At 38.7% G+C, this 20,971-nt stretch overlaps 1 protein-coding gene across 3 annotated transcripts in view; it reads right to left on the reverse strand.

Annotated features, from left to right (window-relative positions):
• Window positions 1-20,971, reverse strand: part of FOCAD (focadhesin) — a 273,360-nt gene that overhangs the window by 66,632 nt on the left and 185,757 nt on the right. For all 3 annotated transcript variants that reach the window (XM_068973925.1, XM_068973926.1, XM_068973924.1), the window contains 2 exons: window positions 9,173-9,265; window positions 2,452-2,540 (listed from right to left, as the gene is read on the reverse strand). In XM_068973925.1, coding sequence (XP_068830026.1) covers window positions 2,452-2,540; window positions 9,173-9,265 — 182 coding nt within the window. The remainder of the gene's footprint in view (window positions 1-2,451; window positions 2,541-9,172; window positions 9,266-20,971) is intronic.

The raw sequence follows: 20,971 nt of genomic DNA on the forward strand, positions 1-20,971 counted from the left end.
GTCCCTGGGATTCTCCAGGCAAGAACACTGGAGTGTGTTGCCATTTCCTTCTCCAATGCATGAAAGTGAAAAGTGAAAGGGAAGTCGCTCAGTTGTGTCCGACTCTTCGCGACCCCATAGACTGAAGCCCACCAGGCTCCTCCGTCCATAGGATTTTCCAGGCAAGAGTACTGGAGTGGGCTGCCATTGCCTTCACCAGGGGAAGGTATGTTCAAATCAAATATTCATAGGGTTTTTTTTCATATTAGAGTCTTAAGATAAAGTGAAAAACACTCATCGACAAATTTGTATTATGAAGAAGACATCATAAATATTTTCACTATACACTTTGAGTTTCATAAATTTAAAGTTTTTATAACTATATACATGTTTTAAAAATATAAATTATATTTGCATTTATAAGTAGTTGCATTTAAAATAAAATCTTAGCTATCCAGTACTCTCAGAATGAGTCATTCTTAAGAGCCAACTTCTTCAGATAGTTGCAAACTGATCCTTAAACCTGTACTTTATAAAACCATTTGATAATAAACTTCTCTAAAACATATTGTCCAATCTTGGCCCTCCTAAATGGAGTATAGTGCGTTCAGTGTATTCTTCTACTGGTCAACATGAAATATTTACACATGATGACCTGCCTGTACTTCTACATAGGGTGACAGCCTCCACTAGGTCCCTCCCCCTCCCTACGTGCCCTCTCTGCCGCATCACCAATTCTTCCTTCTCCACTTGCATTACTCCCTGCAGCTCGTGAACACACTATGACATCTACCATCTTAGGAAAAGAAGCCCTCCAGCTATTGCCCCATTTCACTGCATCTCACACCGCAGAGCTCACTTAAAAGAACAGTTTATACTTAGGACTCAAGTTTACCTCCTTCCATTCTCTCTAGCCCCTTCTATAATTTGGCTTTTGTCCCTACAAAACAGCTCCTTCTTGGTTAACAATGACTGTCAAGAGGCCAATCTAATGCTCAACTCTCAGTCTCAGAGCAGTATCTGACACAACTGATTGCTCTTCTCTTGAAACACTTCCTTCCTTAAGCGTTTAAGGTGGCTTTTCAGATTCCATTCTCTCTTGGTTTTCCTCCTACAGTGCCGATCACTAATGTTCCATCTGCTTTACTGGCTCCTCTTCACCTGCCCTATTTCTAAATGTTGAAGTGCCCCAGGGCTCAGTCCTCTGACCTTTTCTCTGTCTTTGCTCATTCCCTAGATGACCTCATCCAGCATCTTGATGTTAAATGCAGTCGGTATGCTGATGATTCCCAAATTTATATATCCAGCCCTGAACTCACCCTGAACTCTAGACTCATAGTCAACAACCTACTTGATACCTCCAAACTGTAGGTCTAATTAGGCATCTCAGGCTCAGCATGTCTCAAATCTAATTTCTACTCTAGATAGATCTGTTTTTCTGTAGTTTTCTTTATCTTAGTAAATGAGAATGCCATACTTTTACTTATTCACAGTAAAAATCTTAGAGTTATCCTTGACTTCCATTTCTCTCTCACATCCTTGATTCCATATGTCACTGTGTATATTTGGAATAGTATAGCTAACATACCACTCCCCAGATTATCATTTTCAGAAGATGAAATTAAAACCACGTGTAAAGGAAAATAGCAAATAGGAAGCAAAATCCAAATGCTTAATCTCTAATCTTAAATCCAATGTCATAATGTTTTAAACTGCATTGCTATTTTTAAAATGAATCTGGGAAACATAACTTAGAATAGAATTATTTAAACATGCGAGTACACACACACACACAAGCTTCTGCTTTTCTACATATGCCAATTGTTAGTAAATTAAAAACTGAAACCCAAGTAACCTTTGAACAGATTTTTATATTAAAGAAATCTGTGGCTACAGGCAAAGTTACTTATTAGATTCTGGGCACTTCACTTAGATTTAGGCTGCTGTAACATTAATCTGACAAGGTATTCATCCCAACCTATGTAACAACTTAAACTGCTTTTAATGTGCCAGCACTTACACATTTCTAGATAATATAGTGGGAATTCACTGGGGGATGTCTGCCAAAGAAATTAAAGTCTAAACATGGTAAAGTTGTTCCTAGTAATGAAGATGTGTTGAGGAGGGAAGAGCAGGGCAGGGGAAGGTATTCTTTGACTAAATGAGTGAGAAAAACACTCAACCTTTATTCAAAAGCATGTAAAATAATCAATTATAGGGAAAAAAGGGAAAAACAAACCATTTCCACACTGCTTAAGAAAACAATAAAAATATATAAAGTCCATGAATAAAGCTCTCCTTCTTTTATCTGGGGAGAAGGTGGAAAATACATCCATCACATCTTTGGCCATTGCCCACTTAGGCTCATAGAGAGGTTAAAATTCCAACATTTAAGTCTTTAAAGGTAGTCACCTTCTCCTCCACAGTTCATTTCCCATAACAAATAATGAGCACAGAAAGCCATCCCCTTACCAGAGCCAGGCTGTGTTTTTTTTGTACTGCACCTCTTCAGGTCCTTCTTTTCCATGTTTTAATTGCAATTCCAGTTCTCCTATCCTTCCCTGCAAAAAGCACAGCATCCATCAGCATGCAAACTCTATGGCCAAAATGATTTTAAAATTTCTTTGGAAAACACTTAGGTAACAGATGGATCCTTTCCCAAGTAGCCTTTAGGTGTTCCTGATAAGATAGCAGATTATGACAGAGGATGTGTAAGGAGAGAGAATTATATGACTGCTAGGGATTTCCACATTCACCAAATAAGTATAACCTGGAGCAGTTGTATATTTGGCAAATTTAGTGCAGAGCATTAAATGTTGGGATATCTATTAAAAGCAGATTTGAAGTCCATAGGGCCCATTCAACAAATCCTCCATATAGTAATAATCTGACTGTGTCAGCAGCTGCTAATTGGAACCGACACAATACTGAGACTGGATTACCAGCATTCCAACAGAACAGTTAGAAAATGAGTAAGAAGTACATAATACTTAAGATTTAGGTAAGGAGTAACAAAAAGGATTATCAAACAGCTGCACACTACATTTCTATTTCTTGACTAAACTTACAGACATAATTCTCAACCAGTACCAGGCCAATATATATATATATATACACACACACATATATATAGCTAATATCATCATCCTGTTAAAGGCAAAACCTTCAAATTTTTTTTTTTTTACACTCAGAATTATTTTGATCAGATGCTTTCCCCTTTCCTGCATCACCAGTTAAATTATTTAAATGTAGTTAAAATTCTCGTATATTGATACACCTTGAATCAAACAAGAACTTATTATTATGTATTACAGAGTAATACCAAACTGTTTGCAGAAGTGTTTTCTGTGGCTTTTGTTCCCACTAGCAGTAGACGACTTCTGGCTTTCTCACATCCTTGACAGCACTTGGGATTGTCAGGCTTTTAAATTCTTACCATTTTGGGGAGTGTGAAAATGGGACCCATTACAGTTTTAATTTTCATTTTACTATTTACTGAGATTAAGCATCTTTCCAAATGTTTAAAGACTATACGGGTTTCTTATTCTGTTCATTTTTCTATTGGTTGATTTTTCTTGTAGATTTTAGAGTTCTAGGGTGTGCTCTCGGAGAAGGCAATGGCACCCCACTCCAGTACTCTTGCCTGGAAAATCCCATGGACCGAGGAGCCTGGTAGGCTGCAGCCCATGGGGTCACTAAGAGTCAGACACAACTGAGCGACTTCACTTTCACTTTTCACTTTCATGCACTGGAGAAGGAAATGGCAACCCACTCCAGGGTTCTTGCCTGGAGAATCTCAGGAACGGGGAGCCTGGTGGGCTGCTGTCTATGGGGTCGCACAGAGTCGGACACGACTGAAGCGACTTAGCAGTAGCAGCCAGCAGTAGCAGTAGGGTGTGCTCTACAGAAGAAAAACGTATCTCTCTATATATTCTAGAGAGGGAAGCAATACAGCTTTCGGTTAAGGATGTGGGTTCTGAAATCATGATGTCTTAACCTAATGGCATTTCTATATGCATGCTATGTAAATTTGGGCAAGTTACTTCACCTCTCCAAGCTTCAGTTTCCATTTGTAAAATATAGCAAACACCTGACTTATGGTATTACAGTATCACATTAAATAATGTGAAAAAGTGTCTATTTAGTATAGTGACTGGGAATAATTGCTACCATTATCAGGTCTGCTGTAAAAAACAAATCCCCCTTATTATCTTCTTATAAGCTATTCTCTCATGAATATATATGTATATAGAACCTTCTTGAAACAATTCAGATTTTCAATCTGCATACTCTCAAAGAGTAAAAGGTTCCCCAAAATGTAATATCCAGACTATACAGTTGCACGTCCCTGTATTTCTCTCATACACTCTCGTTACTGGCCTGTAAGCTCATTGACAAGGACAAGGACAATTTATCCAGCTAAGGAGGTGCTGTATTTTCACAACCTCCAGCACACAGGGCTCACCAGTTCAGCACACTGAGATCTGGTGGGCATTCTGTTCACGTCCTTCATAGTTCCTATTTACTTCAGTCAGTGTCCATCCCCATCTCTGTGTTTTCAATGATAGAATTCTGACCTTTTCATTCTCCCTCTGTCTTTTGGAGTAAGGTATCAGAGATGGTCAAACTGGCAAGATATTAATATTTAATATTGATTGTAGCCTTCCAGGAGGGTAGGCAAAACACAAAATCATGCCTATTGCCTGCCTCTGTTTATTATGCTTCTTAAATCATTCCTCTTTCCTCCTAAAATATGTACGTTCCATAATGCTTTCCATAAAAGATAAGAAATTAAAAGGTTAAAAATCGTTCAGAAATTTAAAAAACACAAAAAGGCCGGTATACATGCAGCCTCTTGAGAAGGTCCACTTTTCTGATCTCTCCTGTAGCCATAAATCAGTACAACTCTATTGTGACTAAGTACGTTTTTCATTTTTCCTTTCTCAGAGTTTTGGTTCTTCTCAGTCTTCTCTTCTGAAATGTCTCTAACTCCTTCCACCCAGTCAATGTTAGACTATTTATTCATACCCACTTTGCCATCCAATTCTTCACCTACTGATATGAGATCCAGTGGCATTTAACTCAGTCTCCTCTGCTTCTGGTTAACAGCTATGGTTAAGAAGAGGGGTGAGGTGGGGGGAACACTCATTGAGAGAGAAAAGGCTGAAATAATCACTTGAACTGAGATTTTTGGATGGCCTGTAGATTTCAATTATTAATTTATCCATTGATCTTTCTTAAAAAAAAAGAAATACCCTCAGCCTGTGTAACTACAACTTGCTGATTACAGTGAGCAATTTTGCCTAATTCTAAACTTGCACACTGAAAACAACCTTTACAAATGGTCAAAGAGTAATTTACTAGTAGTCACAATTCCTGACTGGTTTTGACTTCAGATTATTGTGTGGCCAGCTGACCAATGCAGGAAACAAGTATCTTCAGTCAACCTATTTTTAACCCCTCTGTCCTGTCTGAGGTCATAGTCATAGTCCCTAAGGACCCTTTACACAAAGGTTGGAAACCTTAACCTCCTTAGCATCCCTCAAAAGGAGCAAGGTCAAGTCGACTGGACGGCACCTTACCAAAATGGACTCGAAACTGTCAGTCAACCTGTAGCTGCATTTTTCAACTTCATGGGAAGAAATTCAAATACCTCCCCATGTCAATCACTTTGATATGCTTATAATTCAAAATCCCAAGTTCTTGTGGAAAATTAGATGAGGCTAGAAGCTGATGCCCAAGCGAAAGCCACTAGAAGTGTTCAAATTGCAAACTTATTCACATTACAGTCAACCTCCAGGAAATAATGCAGAATGTACCTTTCAGAGTGTCTCCTAGGCTTATTGAATAAAACATGGCTCCTCTAAATGATGTTCCAGTCTACAAAACATGTCTAGCACCAGATGGAAGTAACTATGCCTCCTGTACCAAAGAGCTATCCTCCAGGACGGAAATTTTTGATATAGATGAGGAGTTTGGCAGTCGCTCTAATTCTTCTAAGATCCTGTAAATTCTATTTAAGTGTGTGGGCTCATTAAAGAAAAAAACAAAACACAACCTGTTGAACAGTTAAAATGCATCAGCCTATCAAATAATACTGATAGCCTATAGAGCACTGCTATACTTTTAAAATAATACTGAAAATCTTTTTACAGCCCCTACTTTGAGTTTCAGCTCTTAATCACCAATTCTCATTGGAACTAGACTTATTAGAAATCCAAAGGAAAGAGATTTTAATTGATAAATAAATACACATAAAGATACATATGTCACCGACAACAATAGAAAAGGCAGAATAATTGACCTGTATTATTACAAAATACTCAGCTGGATTTTCATAAATTGATCTCAAAAATATTAAACCAATTTGCATTATTTGTAACAACTAATGATGGTGTTGGGCTGCCCAGGTGGCTCGGTGGTAGAGAATCAGCTTGCCAAAGCAGGAGACGCGAGTTTGATCTGTGAGTAGGGAAGATTCCCCTGCAGAAGGAAATGGCAACCCACTCTAGTATTCTTGCTTGGGACATCCCATGGACAGAGGAGCTTGGCGGACGACAGTCCATAGAGTTGCAAAGAGTCAGAGGCACACAAGGATGGTGTTAGGGAAAAAGCATGACATGGTGGCAAAGACTGTGGCTCTGGAATCAGACAAATCCAGGTTAAGTTCTAGCTCCCTCATTTACTGACTGTTGGGTTGCGTGCTGTTTGCTTTGCTTTCCTGCTAACCCTGCTTTCCCATCTGTAATCCCATTCTACATGAGGTTAACAATACCTACTTCAAAGGGCTTCTGTAAAGGTGAATTGAAATACTAAATGTTACATGTTGGTAGGCAGACACTATTCATTTAATAAAGGTCTTATTATGAAAAGGAAACCATAGAGTATTTTTTTAAAATCAATTGCTTGTCATCTGCATGTTATATACCATGAGTGCATGCTTAGCTGCTCAGTTGTGTACAACCCTTTGCGACCCCATGGACTATAGCCTGCCAGGCTCCCCTGTCCATGGGATTCTCCAGGTAAGAATACTAGAGTGGGTTGCCATTCCCTTCTCCAGAGGATTTTCCCAACCCAGGGATCAAACCTTGGTCTCCTGCATTGCAGAAGATACTTTACTGCCTGAGCCACCAGGGATGCCCATCTTATACCACAAGCCTGTCCTATTTGACCTTCCTTATGCTAAGAGCTAAATAAAATTCTCAGCACATTCTGCAGGAGAAGGAGTTCCTCTTGCTGCTTCCAGGAGCCTGTATTGGAGTACATCCTCTATTAAAGCATCAAAGACTGAATATGTTGTAGCAAGGTTTTAAGATGCAAACATGAACGCTGAGATGCTGAGTCATTCCTCTGGCCCCACCTCCATCCTTTAGGACAGTGGTCCCCAACCTATTTGGCAGCAGGCACCAGTTTCATGGAAAACAATCTTTTCATGGACCAGAAGGTAGGAGGAAGGTGGTCTTGGGATGATTCAAGCACATTATATTTATTGTATACTTTATTTCTATTATTATTACATCAGCTCCACCTCAGATCATCAGGCATTAGATCCCGGAGGTTGGGGACAACTGTTATATTTAACCACAACACCTTATTTCTTAAGACTTCATAAAAATCTTATTTGGGGCCATCAATTTCTTAAGTAATTTAGATTTTTTTTTTTCTATCATCCTTAACAATGAATTTTAAGCTAGGAAAAAGAATTAAGTTTTTTTTTTTCATATTGTTAATTGTTTATATATTCCCAAACTGGTTAAAATTATTTCTAATTTTTGAAATTCATAAACTATAACTTACAATATTATTGTAATAAAAGAAGTCAAATTAAGCATAATTCATTTATTTAGTGAGTACCTACTATGTTTTAGACATGTCACGTTCTGGAGAGACAACAGATAGGAAAACAGCTTCTGACTGTAAGGAAGAGAGATAACTGGAGGGAGACCCTGGACACATAACTCAGGTGATGAGGGCTTCTAAAGGGAAGCATGGGTTCTAAGGAAGCATATGCGAGGGGCAGACAACCCTGGTGGGAGAGGGGAGGCACACAGATAAAACTATAAAGAACAAGTAGAAATTTGCCATTCCAACATGTGCCCCTTAAACCACCATGACTAACTATACATACAAAGTGAAACTTATTCCTGCAATTTGACAAAAAGGGAAAAGCTGCAAAAGAGCCTTGAATAGGCAAAGGGAAGTGGCAGTGCCTGCAATGGAAGAACAGTGTAGGTAAAAGTCAAACGGTTAGGGTATACTTCCCTGGTAGTCCAGTGGCTAAGACCCTACATTCCCAATGCAGGGGGCCTAGGTTCGATCCCTGGTTGGGGAACTAAAAAATTAAGAGGTTAGGGAAGACATGCTGTGTTTAGGAAAACAAAGAAATTGAGCAAGGTTGAAAATGCAGGGGGAGGGTTAAGACATAAAGCTGGAGACGTAAGCAAGTCTAGATGGAGAGGGGGCAGGTACAAGATGATGAACTCAGTCTGGGATGTACTCAAGTTAAGGTGCTGTGGGCCAGCCACGGGGGACATCAGGCACAATAACAGACATTCGCCAAGCAGCAGGGCACAGGAGAGAAGCATTCAGGAGGGAGCTCTGGAAGGAACACACATTTGGTGGGGGGGCTGTCATCACATTTAAAATTTCAGTGCAGTTATATATGTATGCTTCACATTCTTTTATGAGCAAAAATAATCATTGCATTTTTTATTGGAGTATAATCACTTTAAAAGGTGTTCGTTTCTGCTGCACAATGAAGAGAATCAGCTTTATGTATCTATGTTTCCCACCCCTCTTGAGCCTCCCTCTAAGCTACCGTCATCCCACTTCTCTTGGTCATCACAGAGCACCCAGCTGAGTTCCCTGTGCAATAAAACAGCTTTCCACTAGCCACATGGCACACTTGGTAGGGTGTCTATGTCAAACCTAGTCCCCCAATTTGTCCCAGCCTCCCGTTCCCTGCCTGAATCCACATTCTTTAGTCTGCGTCTCTATTCCTGCCCTGCAAATAGGTTCATCTGTACCATTTTCCTAGATGCCACATATTTGCATTACTATAAGTCAGAAAGAAGCAAACGGCTGCATTTTTGATAATGCTATTTTCCTAAGTGCTTTTACATTAAATACATATTTGCAGTAAACCTTAAAAAAGAGACAGGCCTTAAAGCAAGCCATCCCATGATCTCATTACCTGTAAAATGGCATGATAAGCACGAGTCATATACGCGAGCCAGGCCTGGGGGAGAAAAATTGCCCGGTGCCACTCGGAAAGCTGGATATGAACCTGTGGGGAAAATGTACCAGAAGTCAGGCTGCACAATATTAAAACAGAACAAAATGAAAACTGTATCAGGAACTCTTTCCTTCCCTTCATTTCAATGGTTTAGATTCTAAAACAAACCAAATCCGTCTAGGATCATAACCGCAAATAAGATCTTTTGGAGATTTTCAAAGGAGAGGAGTTTAGAGTCCTGCAAAGACAAAATAAAATAAGCCTGGAATTTTCTAAATTAAAGCATATAAAATCCTACATTGACCACAAGTTAAGATGCATGTGTAATACAAATATGTCTTTGAAAATTAGGGAGAAACTCTAGAAAGCCTCTTGTCAATGTCAGGAAACTAGGTTTTGTCTAACAAATCCCCCTAGTAATTTTAAATAAAAATAAATATTGCTCACATCCTGGACTTCCAATATGACAGTTTATGAAGTAATAAACTTAAATTGCCAACAGAAATATCATGTTGTATAGAAACCGTAGTGGTAAGGGCATGTAAATGAGTCCCGCACACAGCAATTGTGCACACTGCTAGATAAATGCCCTTTAATCAGTGTGGGTAAACAAGAGAAAAATGATATATGCCAACACTGAAATCCTGTTTCTGAAGACAGGCCCAGACAAAACATCTGGTTTTCATAATCATTTCTGTTTCTACCTATGAGTATACGGCTATCTTGCAACGAATCTTGCCAAGGTCTGCTTCTGTTAAAGAAAGATCACTCAAGAAAAAAACAGTCACCGTGCATCACATTTCATGTTTCCTGTAACTCATCTCATCTAAACTCAAACAACGGAAGCTTCAGTCTGTGTCTCACAGACAAACAACAACAACAAACACACAAAAAGGACAAATGCCTATATGATTGCCCCAGGATCATGATCACTACAGTGTTTACAGAGATTTCTACTATATGACAGGAATTAATTTTCTCAAGTGCTTTGTGATAGGGAAGAGAACAGCCTCTCCAAACCGGGTTGGTTTCCATGGCTTCTGGCATTTTCTTTCATCCCTGTCTCAGTGTGGGCCTACAACAAGCAAGGGACTCTGGAAGGATATGAGGATTATAAATCGATCAGTGACTGCAGAGGGTTCAGAAATGGGCAGAGAGAGTCACAAATGGCCATAAATAGATTATGAAGCGTCTGTGGGAACAAAGACGTCAGTTCTGTCTGAAATCTACACCCCTCATCCCATTGCTTCTTTTTTAAAAATCAGTTACTCAAACAGTATGAAAGAGATATTCAGATCATGAAATAAACTTAAAAAATTTATAAAGACAGGTTTCTTGCTTTTCTGGTTAAGTACTCATTCTGTCAAGTAGAGCAGGAGGAGCCTTGTCAACATATTAACAAAACTCCTCGAAGGAATGAACCCACCAATTCCTGCTTCCTCTCTCATTGTTCAGGAGGCTGTGGAGGCACTAATTAGCCCTTGACCTTGCTCTCTGTTTCCAAAATGTGGGGACTTTCCTTTAACTTTTTTCCTATCAATTGTTTTCTTTCCATAAAATAGATGAACAATCTTTGAGTTCTATTTTGAGATCTGGATTACACAGAAAGAAAATCAGCACCACAACTAAAACTTTTACCTCTTACTTCAGAACTTCAAAATATCTTAAAATATTGCTGCCAAATAATCCACAGACATCATTGCACAACTAAGAATATCCATGTGCTGTGTGCTAAGTCACTCAGTCATGTCTGACTCTTTGTGACCCTATGGACCATAAACTGACAGGCTCCTTTGTCCATGGGATTCTCCAGGCAAGAACAATGGAGTGGGTTGCCGTGCCCTCCTCCAGGGGATCTTCCCGACCAGGGATCGAACCCAGCTCTCTTATACCACCTGGGAAGCTCAAGTCTCGGCAAATTGGCAAAGAGAGCACTGAATGTTTTTGGAAAGACAACGATCTCAATTGCTTCTTAAACTTGAGTTAAGAAAAGAAAGTAGTATGAAAAAAATGTAAAGGTAAATAAGCAAATCAAATGTCAAGCTTCTAAGAACAAAGATGCTCAAGCCAGGAAACCTATTTAAAAGGTGGTTATAAACTGAAGGTTAAAGCTACTCCTGCTGCTGCTACTTAGACCACATCTGAGGGTGGGTGCAGGGAGGCAGTCAGGCTTGAGCCTAGACACCAGCCTGAACTCCCCCAGGTTTCCTGAGATTATACCTAGTCTTTGTGTTCTGTGGAGTTAGCTGGGGCCAATCTCCTGTAAAATGCACTTTCTCACTTTTTCCCTTACAGAAGAGAGACTTAGGGAAGCGGCTTGCACAGCAATGCCCTTACTCTCCAGCTGTGCTACAGACACAAGGACTTCCTTGACCATTTTTAACATAAACACATTTTAGGATCCCGTTCCAATTCAATACATAACCCTCCCACATAGGTTAATGTTTCTAGGCTGACAAATATAATTAGCATTTTTAAAGTATGAAAATCATGTATCATTTGCTATACTTGTGAGAAGCCTTTGAAGGAAAGCCAATCAACAAACAAGTTCCAAATCATGATGTTTCAACCCTGTTATTCAACAGATGATAAAGCGAGGTTCTCAAGCACTGTGCACTCAGTTTTAATTAACATGTGCAATATACTTTTTCTGAGACTAACTCTGGATACCTATGCAATGACAGGTGTCTGATGGACTGCTGAGGTGAGCAGGTTCTATGATTTAGGAAAGAGTAAGAGTTTCTGTACTAAGTATAATGAAACATTACTGCATGTGCCTAAAAGAAGAGACCACTTTATGGAAATATGCAAATAGAAGAAAGGGGGGAAAGAAGGATAATAAGGCCAGAGTGGGGACAGAAGCAGATTACAGGACCAATAGGGTGATCAGTGTATCTCATTCAGAAGCTGAAGCCTGAGTGAAAACTTGAAGATGAAGATGTAAAAACAAAAGAAAGTGCTAGTGGGAATGGAAGATGGTTCAGCTGCTATGGAAAACAGTTTGGTGGTTCCTCAAAAAGTTAAACATAGAATTATGACCCAGCAATTCCACTCCTGGGCTTGAATCTGCCTGCAAACGCAGGAGACTCAAGAGACATGGGTTCAATCCCTGGGTTGGGAAGATCCCCTGAAGAAGGTAATAGCAACCCACTTCAGTATTCTTACCTGGAAAATTTCACGGACAGAAGAGCCTGGTGGGCTACAGTCCACAGAGTTACAAAGAGTCAGACACGGCTGAGCATGCACACACACAGACACACACACAGTTTCACTCCTAGGTATATACTGAAAAGAACTGAAAATACATATTCAAACAAATACTGTAATACATGCTCAAGCAGCACTTTCACAATAGGTGAAAGGTGGAAATAACCCATAAATGAATTTGTTCATGAAAGAATAAATGGATGAACAAAAAAATGATATATCCACAATGGAATATTATTCGGCCATAAAAAGGAACGCAGGCTACAACATGGAAGTACCTTGAAAACATGATGTGAAAGTGAAAGAAGCCAGACACAAAAGGTCACATATTATACGATTCCATTTATATAAGATGTCCAGAACAGGGAAATCCATACAGATAGAAAGCAACTTAGTGGTTGCCAGGGATGGGGAGATGAAGAAGTGGGAGGGAACATTTAGTGTATACATGGTCTCATTTGAGGGTGATGAAAAGGTTAGTCCTGATGGTTACTCACTGAAAAGGTACTAAATACCACTGATGTACACACTTTAAGCCTTAAAATGGTTAGTTTGATGTTATATGTCTTTTAATTCAATCAAAAAACAAAAGATAAGGCAAAGGTCCCTAAAGTGGCTGCGTGGCTCACTGTTTTAGGAACAGAGGGGAGGCTGGTATAATGAGCACAGACAGAGAAGCAAAGAGGAGTGGAAAGAGAGAGGGCTGGTGAGTCAACAGGAGAAAGGATGGCCTTCTAGGTCAGTTCTCAGGACTTGCCTTTACTCTCACTAAAGGAGGAGTCAATATAAGGCTTTGAGACAAATAATATGATCTAATCTACATTGTAAAAGGATCTTATGGACTGTTCTGCTGAGAAGAGACTATAGTGGGCAAAGGTCAAAGCAGAGAAATCTGCTCAGAGGCACCTGCGAAACTACAGGTGAGAGACATTGGTGGCTCAGAGTAGTATCATTTAGACTGTAGAATAATCGTTTTCAAGTATTTAGCTATGTGATTTTTCCACCTCACCCCAAATGTTAAGTAAAATGCCAATATTTAAAGCGCGAATCGGAGAGGCAGAATTTGTCTAGAGGAAGTAAGGAGGAAGGTTGCGGCTGGGTGCTCAGCCCGCACGATCATCTCGGTCTGCTTTGCGGTGGGCCCTCGTGAGTCTCATGCACGCATGCTCAGTCGTGTCTGACTCCTTACGACCCCATGGACTGTACAGCCCACCTGGCTCCTCTGTCCACAGGATTCTCAAAGGCAAGGATACTGAAGGGGGTTGCCATTCCCTTCTCCAGAGGATCTGCCCAACCCAGCGACAGAACCTGCATCTCTTAGCCTGTGGTGGTCCTTGGAATTCTTTAAAATGCAGTTTTAACTAGAGGCACATAAGAGAGATCAGTGGTTGTCAGGAGATGGGGGAGCATGGGAGGGGCGGACTGCAAAGGGGCATGGGGAGATTTTAGGGTACTGGAACTGTCCTTATCCTGACTGTGGTACTGATTAGATGAATGTGTTCACTTCTCAAAATTCATAGAACTATATACTAAAATGGGAGAAACCTACCATATGTATATAACTCAATAAAATAAAATTTAAAATACAGTTTGAAAATGACCACTTTTAGAACATGTACTTCTCAAACATTCGCCTCCCACTATCTAATACCCTCTGTACACTTCTTTGCATCATCATTCAAAAGCCACTCTCCCTCTTATCATTCCTCTATCAACATTACCCCATCAATATTGCAGTCACCCAGATTTGAAATTTCTGATTTATCCTGGACTTCTCCCTTGCCTCCAACTCAATTGTCAACTCTACCTCTGAAATGTTCACTACGTTTGTCCCTACTTTCTTCCTCACTGAGTTAGTCCTAATTCCTGTCTTAATTATTGAGGCCACCTAGCTCATCTCTTAACAGTCTAAAATCTTCCTTCCTTCTAATACATCCTGAACGATGTTGCTACTATTACATTAACTCAGAATTTTTCAAAAAACCTTTGATGGTTCATTAAAGAATAAAGTCCCAAATTCTTCTATGCTATGTCCAAAGTATTTTAGAATTAAAAGTACACCATTTACTTTAAGAAATAATTTGTTGTTATGTGAGAACTCTACTGGCTAAGATCCTCAACCAGTTTCCCCACTTACTTTCTGCTCCTCTCTTTCATTTAACCTGTATTCTGGCTCATTTGGGTTATAAACCAATCTCCAAACCTGTCCGATACTCTTCAAGACCTTCGCATTCACTGATTGCTTCCACGGCTTTGAATGTCCTGTGTCCCTCTCACCTCTACTTACTGAAATATTTCTCCCATCCCTACACTTCCAGTACACTATACTATACCTCTCTTGTTATACTCAACAGATTGCATTTTTTTGTGATTGGATGCTAATCATACCAACCTAAGAGCAGAGATCATATTCTATTCACCCTGGAATCCCTCTCACGGACACTGAACCCACAACAGTGTCTCACACACAAATGTTCCCTTAAAGACCTGCTGAGCTTAACCACATTAAATGTACAGTATTCGCTTTAAGGCAAAATCTTGTCATGTGAAAACTACACTATCATAAACAAGTAATCACAGAGAGTTATGATGTGTGAAAACACAATGTTAGAAAACCATTTTAATAGACACAGCCAAACTCTAATACAAGTTGTTGAGGATATGATTATTTGAAATTTTACAAAACATGTTCAAAATGTTCTGGCTGGGAAATGTTTCATTCCAGATTAAAAACACATTGAGTGACAAAGCGAAATTTAAAGTGAGTATTATAAACTTTACAGTTTGAAATTTCCTAACTAAACATTTTAATTAGTATCACACAAGTTCTAATGCCATATACCTGAAATGCTAGCTCGACAGAAAATATCCTGCTTAGAAACACAATTCACAAACATAGAGCAAATGTCAAAAGACAGAATGAAAAAGGAGATCTAGTTTCCTCACGGACACATGTTTTTCTTGAAGGAACTATGTGTGTGTGCTTAGTTGCATCTGACTCTATTTTACCCCCAGGCTCTAGCCCGCCAGGATCCTCTGTCTGTGGGGTTCTCCAGGCAAGAATATTGGAGTGGGTTGCTATTTTCTCCTCCAGGGGGTCTTCCTGACCCAGGGACTGAACCTGGGTCTCCTGAATTGCAGGCAAATTCTTTACTGTCTGAGCCACCAGGGAAGCCATGGCAGGAACTACATGACCACTTCATTTGATAATTTACAGTTCAGAATACATTGCCCGGAAGTTTGGTAATGTTCTCTGCCTCTTGAGTGATCTTAACAAATACTATTATTCATTTATAAGAAAATACTCATTTCAACAACCCTTCATTAAATAACTTACATCATGTAAAGTCAAGCTTTGGTGAGGCTGACTATGAAACTGGAATGGGACAAGATAGAACAGCACGTAAAACTGACAGGTCAAGTGTTTGCCATGGATTTGAAAACCTCAGTCTCACAAAGTAAGGCGTTTTCATGTTTCCCAGATGTATATCTTATTATCAAAAGAATGAAAGCATTTAACCTCAGTTGCTACCCAGACACACCAACACTGAGTCACTACATTTGGTCTGTGACATATGTACACTCCTCCCACGTTCCCAGAAGAAAAACCATTTGTACTTAGTGTTAGAGACCCCCAAGGCCGCTCAATGCCCCACTGTATATAAATAAGAAAGCACAGGCTTCAGTTGTCTGTCAATAGTAATCTTGTTTGCACAGAATAATTTTTTGTTATTCCCGTCCCCTGACAAATACTGACTGGAAGACAAGAAGGGAGGGCTTGTGACGGACACATTTTTAAAGGAGAATGACACTCGTCACTTTGTAGGTGCTTTCTGGACATTTTAAACTCTCTCCTCCCTCCCTCCCACTTTCTCTCTCTACCTCAGTCTCTCTTCTCTCCCCCCACTCCCCTTTCCCATCAGGATAACAGCTTGAAAGCTGACAATTCAATCACGTCTCAAGCAACCATTTACTCTGTTATTTAATAGGAAGGGGGAAAACCCTGTTACCATAACAACTCACATCGCACAGTAATTACAGAGTCTCTAAAATATAGCAAACCATACTTTTCACAGTGTTTTCTAAGGGGAATATGTAACAAGCACAGATACCACTTCCCCCAATTATTATTCAAAATTTTCATCTAATTGTTTCTTATTGCATGAATGCTAACATGCTCCATGCTTTTCACAAGAAATACGTTTTTAAATAAAGAAGGCACTGAAAGAAAAGGGGAAATGATGGGTTATAGCCCATGTACTTTGGGGTATCTAGGGAAAAATGTAAAGAAGGCAGAAGAAAAAAAATAACTTACAGGCAAAATAAACAAGTGATGATCAATTTCAAAAGAAAGAAAGAAGAAAAATATCTCATTCAGAGTAGTGCCGGCAATAAGCCCAATAAAGGTTTTGCTGAAAAAAAGATGAAAAAAGACCTCATTACCTAGTGCTAAGGCAGAAATATGGTTGGGTAGCAGCAGCAGGATCAGGAAAATTTGCATGTGCCCGAAGATGTAGGAAATAATGAAGCAAGGCTGCCATTCTCATCCAGGGACAAATCAGTATCATCCAATTTAGGGGAGAGTGTCATATCAGAGTTAGAAATGCCAAAGGATGACAAGACAGGCAGCAACTTCCAGGGAAAGAGACATGTCATTCACCTTCAGCTTCCTCATCAAATGGAGCCAAGTCAGTCTCAGGATGAGAAAAGTAGTCATAAATCAGGGCGGAGGAGGAGCTTGAAGAAGCACTGGTAGGTCTGAAATGACCCCTGCTGGTCCCCTTTTCAAAGGAGCAAAGAGAGCGAGGGCACTTCAGTTTCAGAGAAATCTAAACTATCCCTGGTAGGTCAGGTCAAACCCAATTCAGACTTAGGTATGTGAGTCTTCTCAAAGTATAACATGGGAGAGTTTCAATTTAAAACAAAAACAGTTTTTAGCAAGAAGGGTGTTAAAGAAGAATTCATCACAGATTAAACAGCTAGGTCTCTAAGACACTGAATATACTTGATTTAACTAATGTCGTTATTGAGAAATATTGACAATTACATGCAGCAAAATACACTTTAAAAATTAAGAGCAGAGCATTTGAATATTCATTTACCCATTCATTCACTCACTCACTCATCTATAGTTGTATGCATTAGGGCTACAGAATATCCTATAGGTATATGTAACCTTTGGCAGAGAGGGGAGGCTAAACCATATAAATGAATAACAACACAGTTTATAATAGCTTGTTCAAATGACAATAATGTCATTTCCTAGTAAGATCTCAACAATTATTAGATTCACCATCAATTTAACTGCAACATTTCTGGAAAAAGGAAATGATCCCACTAAATGCACATGTAAAATATAAGACACACCCAAGTTTTCAAAGGATTAAAATCATTTATAAAGTGTCTACTATGTGCCAGGAATACCAAGCACTGGAACTACATATGGCCAAAACAAATTCCCTGATTTTATGAAGTGCACACTTTTAAAAAGGAGAGATACATACTAATTGCCATGTATGCTGTGCCACCGAAATTCCCTCTTCAGGATTAGTAGGGATGGATGGATAGATAGTGTAAATTGTCTCATATATTATGTACCTTGAATTCATAGTTACAAACTTTCCTAAAGCAAACTCCAAGCCCAGACTTTTCACTAGACAATTCTACCACTTAAGGAAAAAATTACTAGGAGAGCATTGTCCTGATAACATATCAGGCAAAGATATTACAATGAAACCACAAAACCGTATCTCTCATAGGTGCCGTGGTGCAAAAATCCTTAACAGTGTGTGTGTGCTAAGTTGCTTCAGCTGGGTTTGACTCTGTGTAATCCTATCGACTATATAGCCCACCAGGCTCCTCTGTCCATGGGATTCTCCAGGCAAGATTACTGGAGTGGGTGGCAGTGTCCTCCTCCATGGGATCTTCCCGACCCAGGGATGGAACTCACATCTCTTATATGTCTTATGTATTGGCAGGATGCATACCACTAGGATCACCTGGGAAGCCCCCTATCAAAGTATTACTAGCAAATCAAATTCAGCAATAAATAGGATACTATATTACAATCAAGTGGAGTTTATCCTAGGAATGCAGATTTGGTTCACATTAGAAAAATTAATCAAAATAATTCATCCTACTAACAAATGAAAAAAGTATATAATCATTTCAACAAATGTAGAAAAAACCCATTTGACAAAATTCAACATCTATTTGTGATTAAAAAAAAAAACTTCCCAATTTAGGAATAAAGGAAACTTAATCAACCTAATACAGAATATCCATAAAATCTCTATACTAACAGTAAATATAACATCATATGTAATGTAAGCATCCTGAATGCTTTCCCCCAAGACTATTTTGTTAACAAAATAAGAATGTCTGCTCTCACCACTTCTATTCAACCATACCAAAGGGCCCTAGACAGTGCAATTAGGCAAGAAAAAGAAATCAAAGGCATACAGATTGGAAAGAAAAACACTAAGACAATCTCTATTCACAGACAACATTGCAACGAAAATCAAAAAGAATCTACAAAAAATCTACAAGAATATATAAGTAGGTAGAGTAAGGCCATAAAAAAGTATCAATTATATGTTTATATTTTAGCAATGAACAGTTGGAAGTAAAGACAAACCAAAAAACATTCTAATTGCCCTAGCATAAAAATACTTAGGGATGTTCAGTACTTATTAAATTTAGCAAAATAGGTGCAAGATTTGTAGTAAGAAAACCACAAAACACTGACCTAAAATAATGGAGTAATATACCTTGCATACTGGTTGAAAAACTCAATATTATTAAGATATCAGTTCTCTCCCAGACTGATATACAAATTCAATGCATTTGTAACTAAAATTACAGCAGGTTTTAAAAATAGTTTCTCAAAGCTGATTTAAAATGTATGTGGAGACTTTGGGATCGACATGTACACACTGTTATATTTAAAGTAGATAACCAACGAGGACCAACTATATAGCACAGGGAACTCTGCTCGGTGTTATGTGGCAGCTTGGATGGGACGGGGGTTTGGGGGAAAATGGATACATGTATATATATGGCGGAGTCCCTCTGCTGTCCAAAACTATCGGCTATACCAATATAAAATTTTAAAAATGTGGACTCATGGTTGATGAAGGCTGGGATGTGAGGGAAATGGAGAGTGACTGCTAATGGGTATAGAGTCACTTTACATTGTGATGAAAATATTCTAAAATTGACTGTGGTGATGGCTCTACATCTGTGTATACACTAAAACCATTGATTTGCACACATTCAATGAGTGAATTTTACAGTCTATAAATTATACCTCATTTTTTAAAAGTTAGAAAAGATAACATGGGAAAAAAAGAAAACAGAAAGCTTTTGAGACTTTGGATAAGACAAAAAGCAAGAACCATAAAAAGAAAAACTTGATAAATTCTGCAAAACTGAAGAGACACTCTTCAAAAGATACGATTAAGGAAATAAAAAAACAAGTTAGAGAGTAGGTAAAAACGTGTGCAAGACACATTTCTAATTAAAAAAAAAAAATCCAGAATATATAAAGAATTCTCATTTGAAAACAAAAACCTGGATTTACATGTAAGAATTAAAGATTTTAAAATTAAAAAAAAAATAAAATTAATCATGTTACCCTTGGGTTAAATAAATTCCTTTCTTGATTGGAACTCAAAAAAAAAAAGTGGCAAAAGAACACAACACTCCATGATGTGAATAAATACATGAAAAGAAGCTTAACATCAGTAGTCATTAAAAAAACACAAATTAAAAACCACAAAAGGAAAACCACTAACCACTATGAGAACTGCTAAATTTTAAGAACTGACCATATTGAGCTCTGGCAAGGAGGGAGAGCAACCAGAACCTCCTTATGCTGCTGATGGGCATTCAAAGTGGGACAGTCGCTGGAAAACAGTTGGGTTTTCATATTCACTCACCAGAAGACCTAGCAATTCCACTCGTATGTAGTTATTTACTCAAGAGAAATTAAAATAGATGTCCACATATACACCTGTATAGTGTTTATAGCAGCTTCAGTCATAAACTGGAAAAAGTACAAACAGCCCAAATGTCCATCCATGGGTAAATTCATAAACAAATTGAAACTATGATGACAGACTTTAAAAATAAGACAGAATCAAGAACTGTGAAATCATACTTTTGGGTTCAATTTCCAGGCTCTTCTACTTATGTGTGTCAAGTACATGTGCACAGCAAACTTTAAAGTGCCTGAGCTGGTTATGAGTTATTATTATTGCAATTGTTATTCTCATTAACTAGCTCTTAAATTTTTTATTTGTTGCCAGACACTCTGAGAAACTTCTTGGCTCATTCTCTCTCTCTGCCTTTTTTAAAAATGAATTATAATAAGCAGAAGATAAATACAACCCCAAATCCTGCCACAGATAATGGGAGAATTCTGTCTAATGCATCTTCCAAGTAACTCCTAAAATTATGATATTTTCTCATCTCTTTGAAATTTTCTGCTGCTGCTGCTGCTGCTAAGTTGCTTCAGGCGTGTCCAACTCTGTGTGACCCCTTAGACGG

Source organism: Capricornis sumatraensis, chromosome 6, assembly GCF_032405125.1.
Source record: "Capricornis sumatraensis isolate serow.1 chromosome 6, serow.2, whole genome shotgun sequence".
Lineage (NCBI taxonomy): Eukaryota > Metazoa > Chordata > Mammalia > Artiodactyla > Bovidae > Capricornis > Capricornis sumatraensis.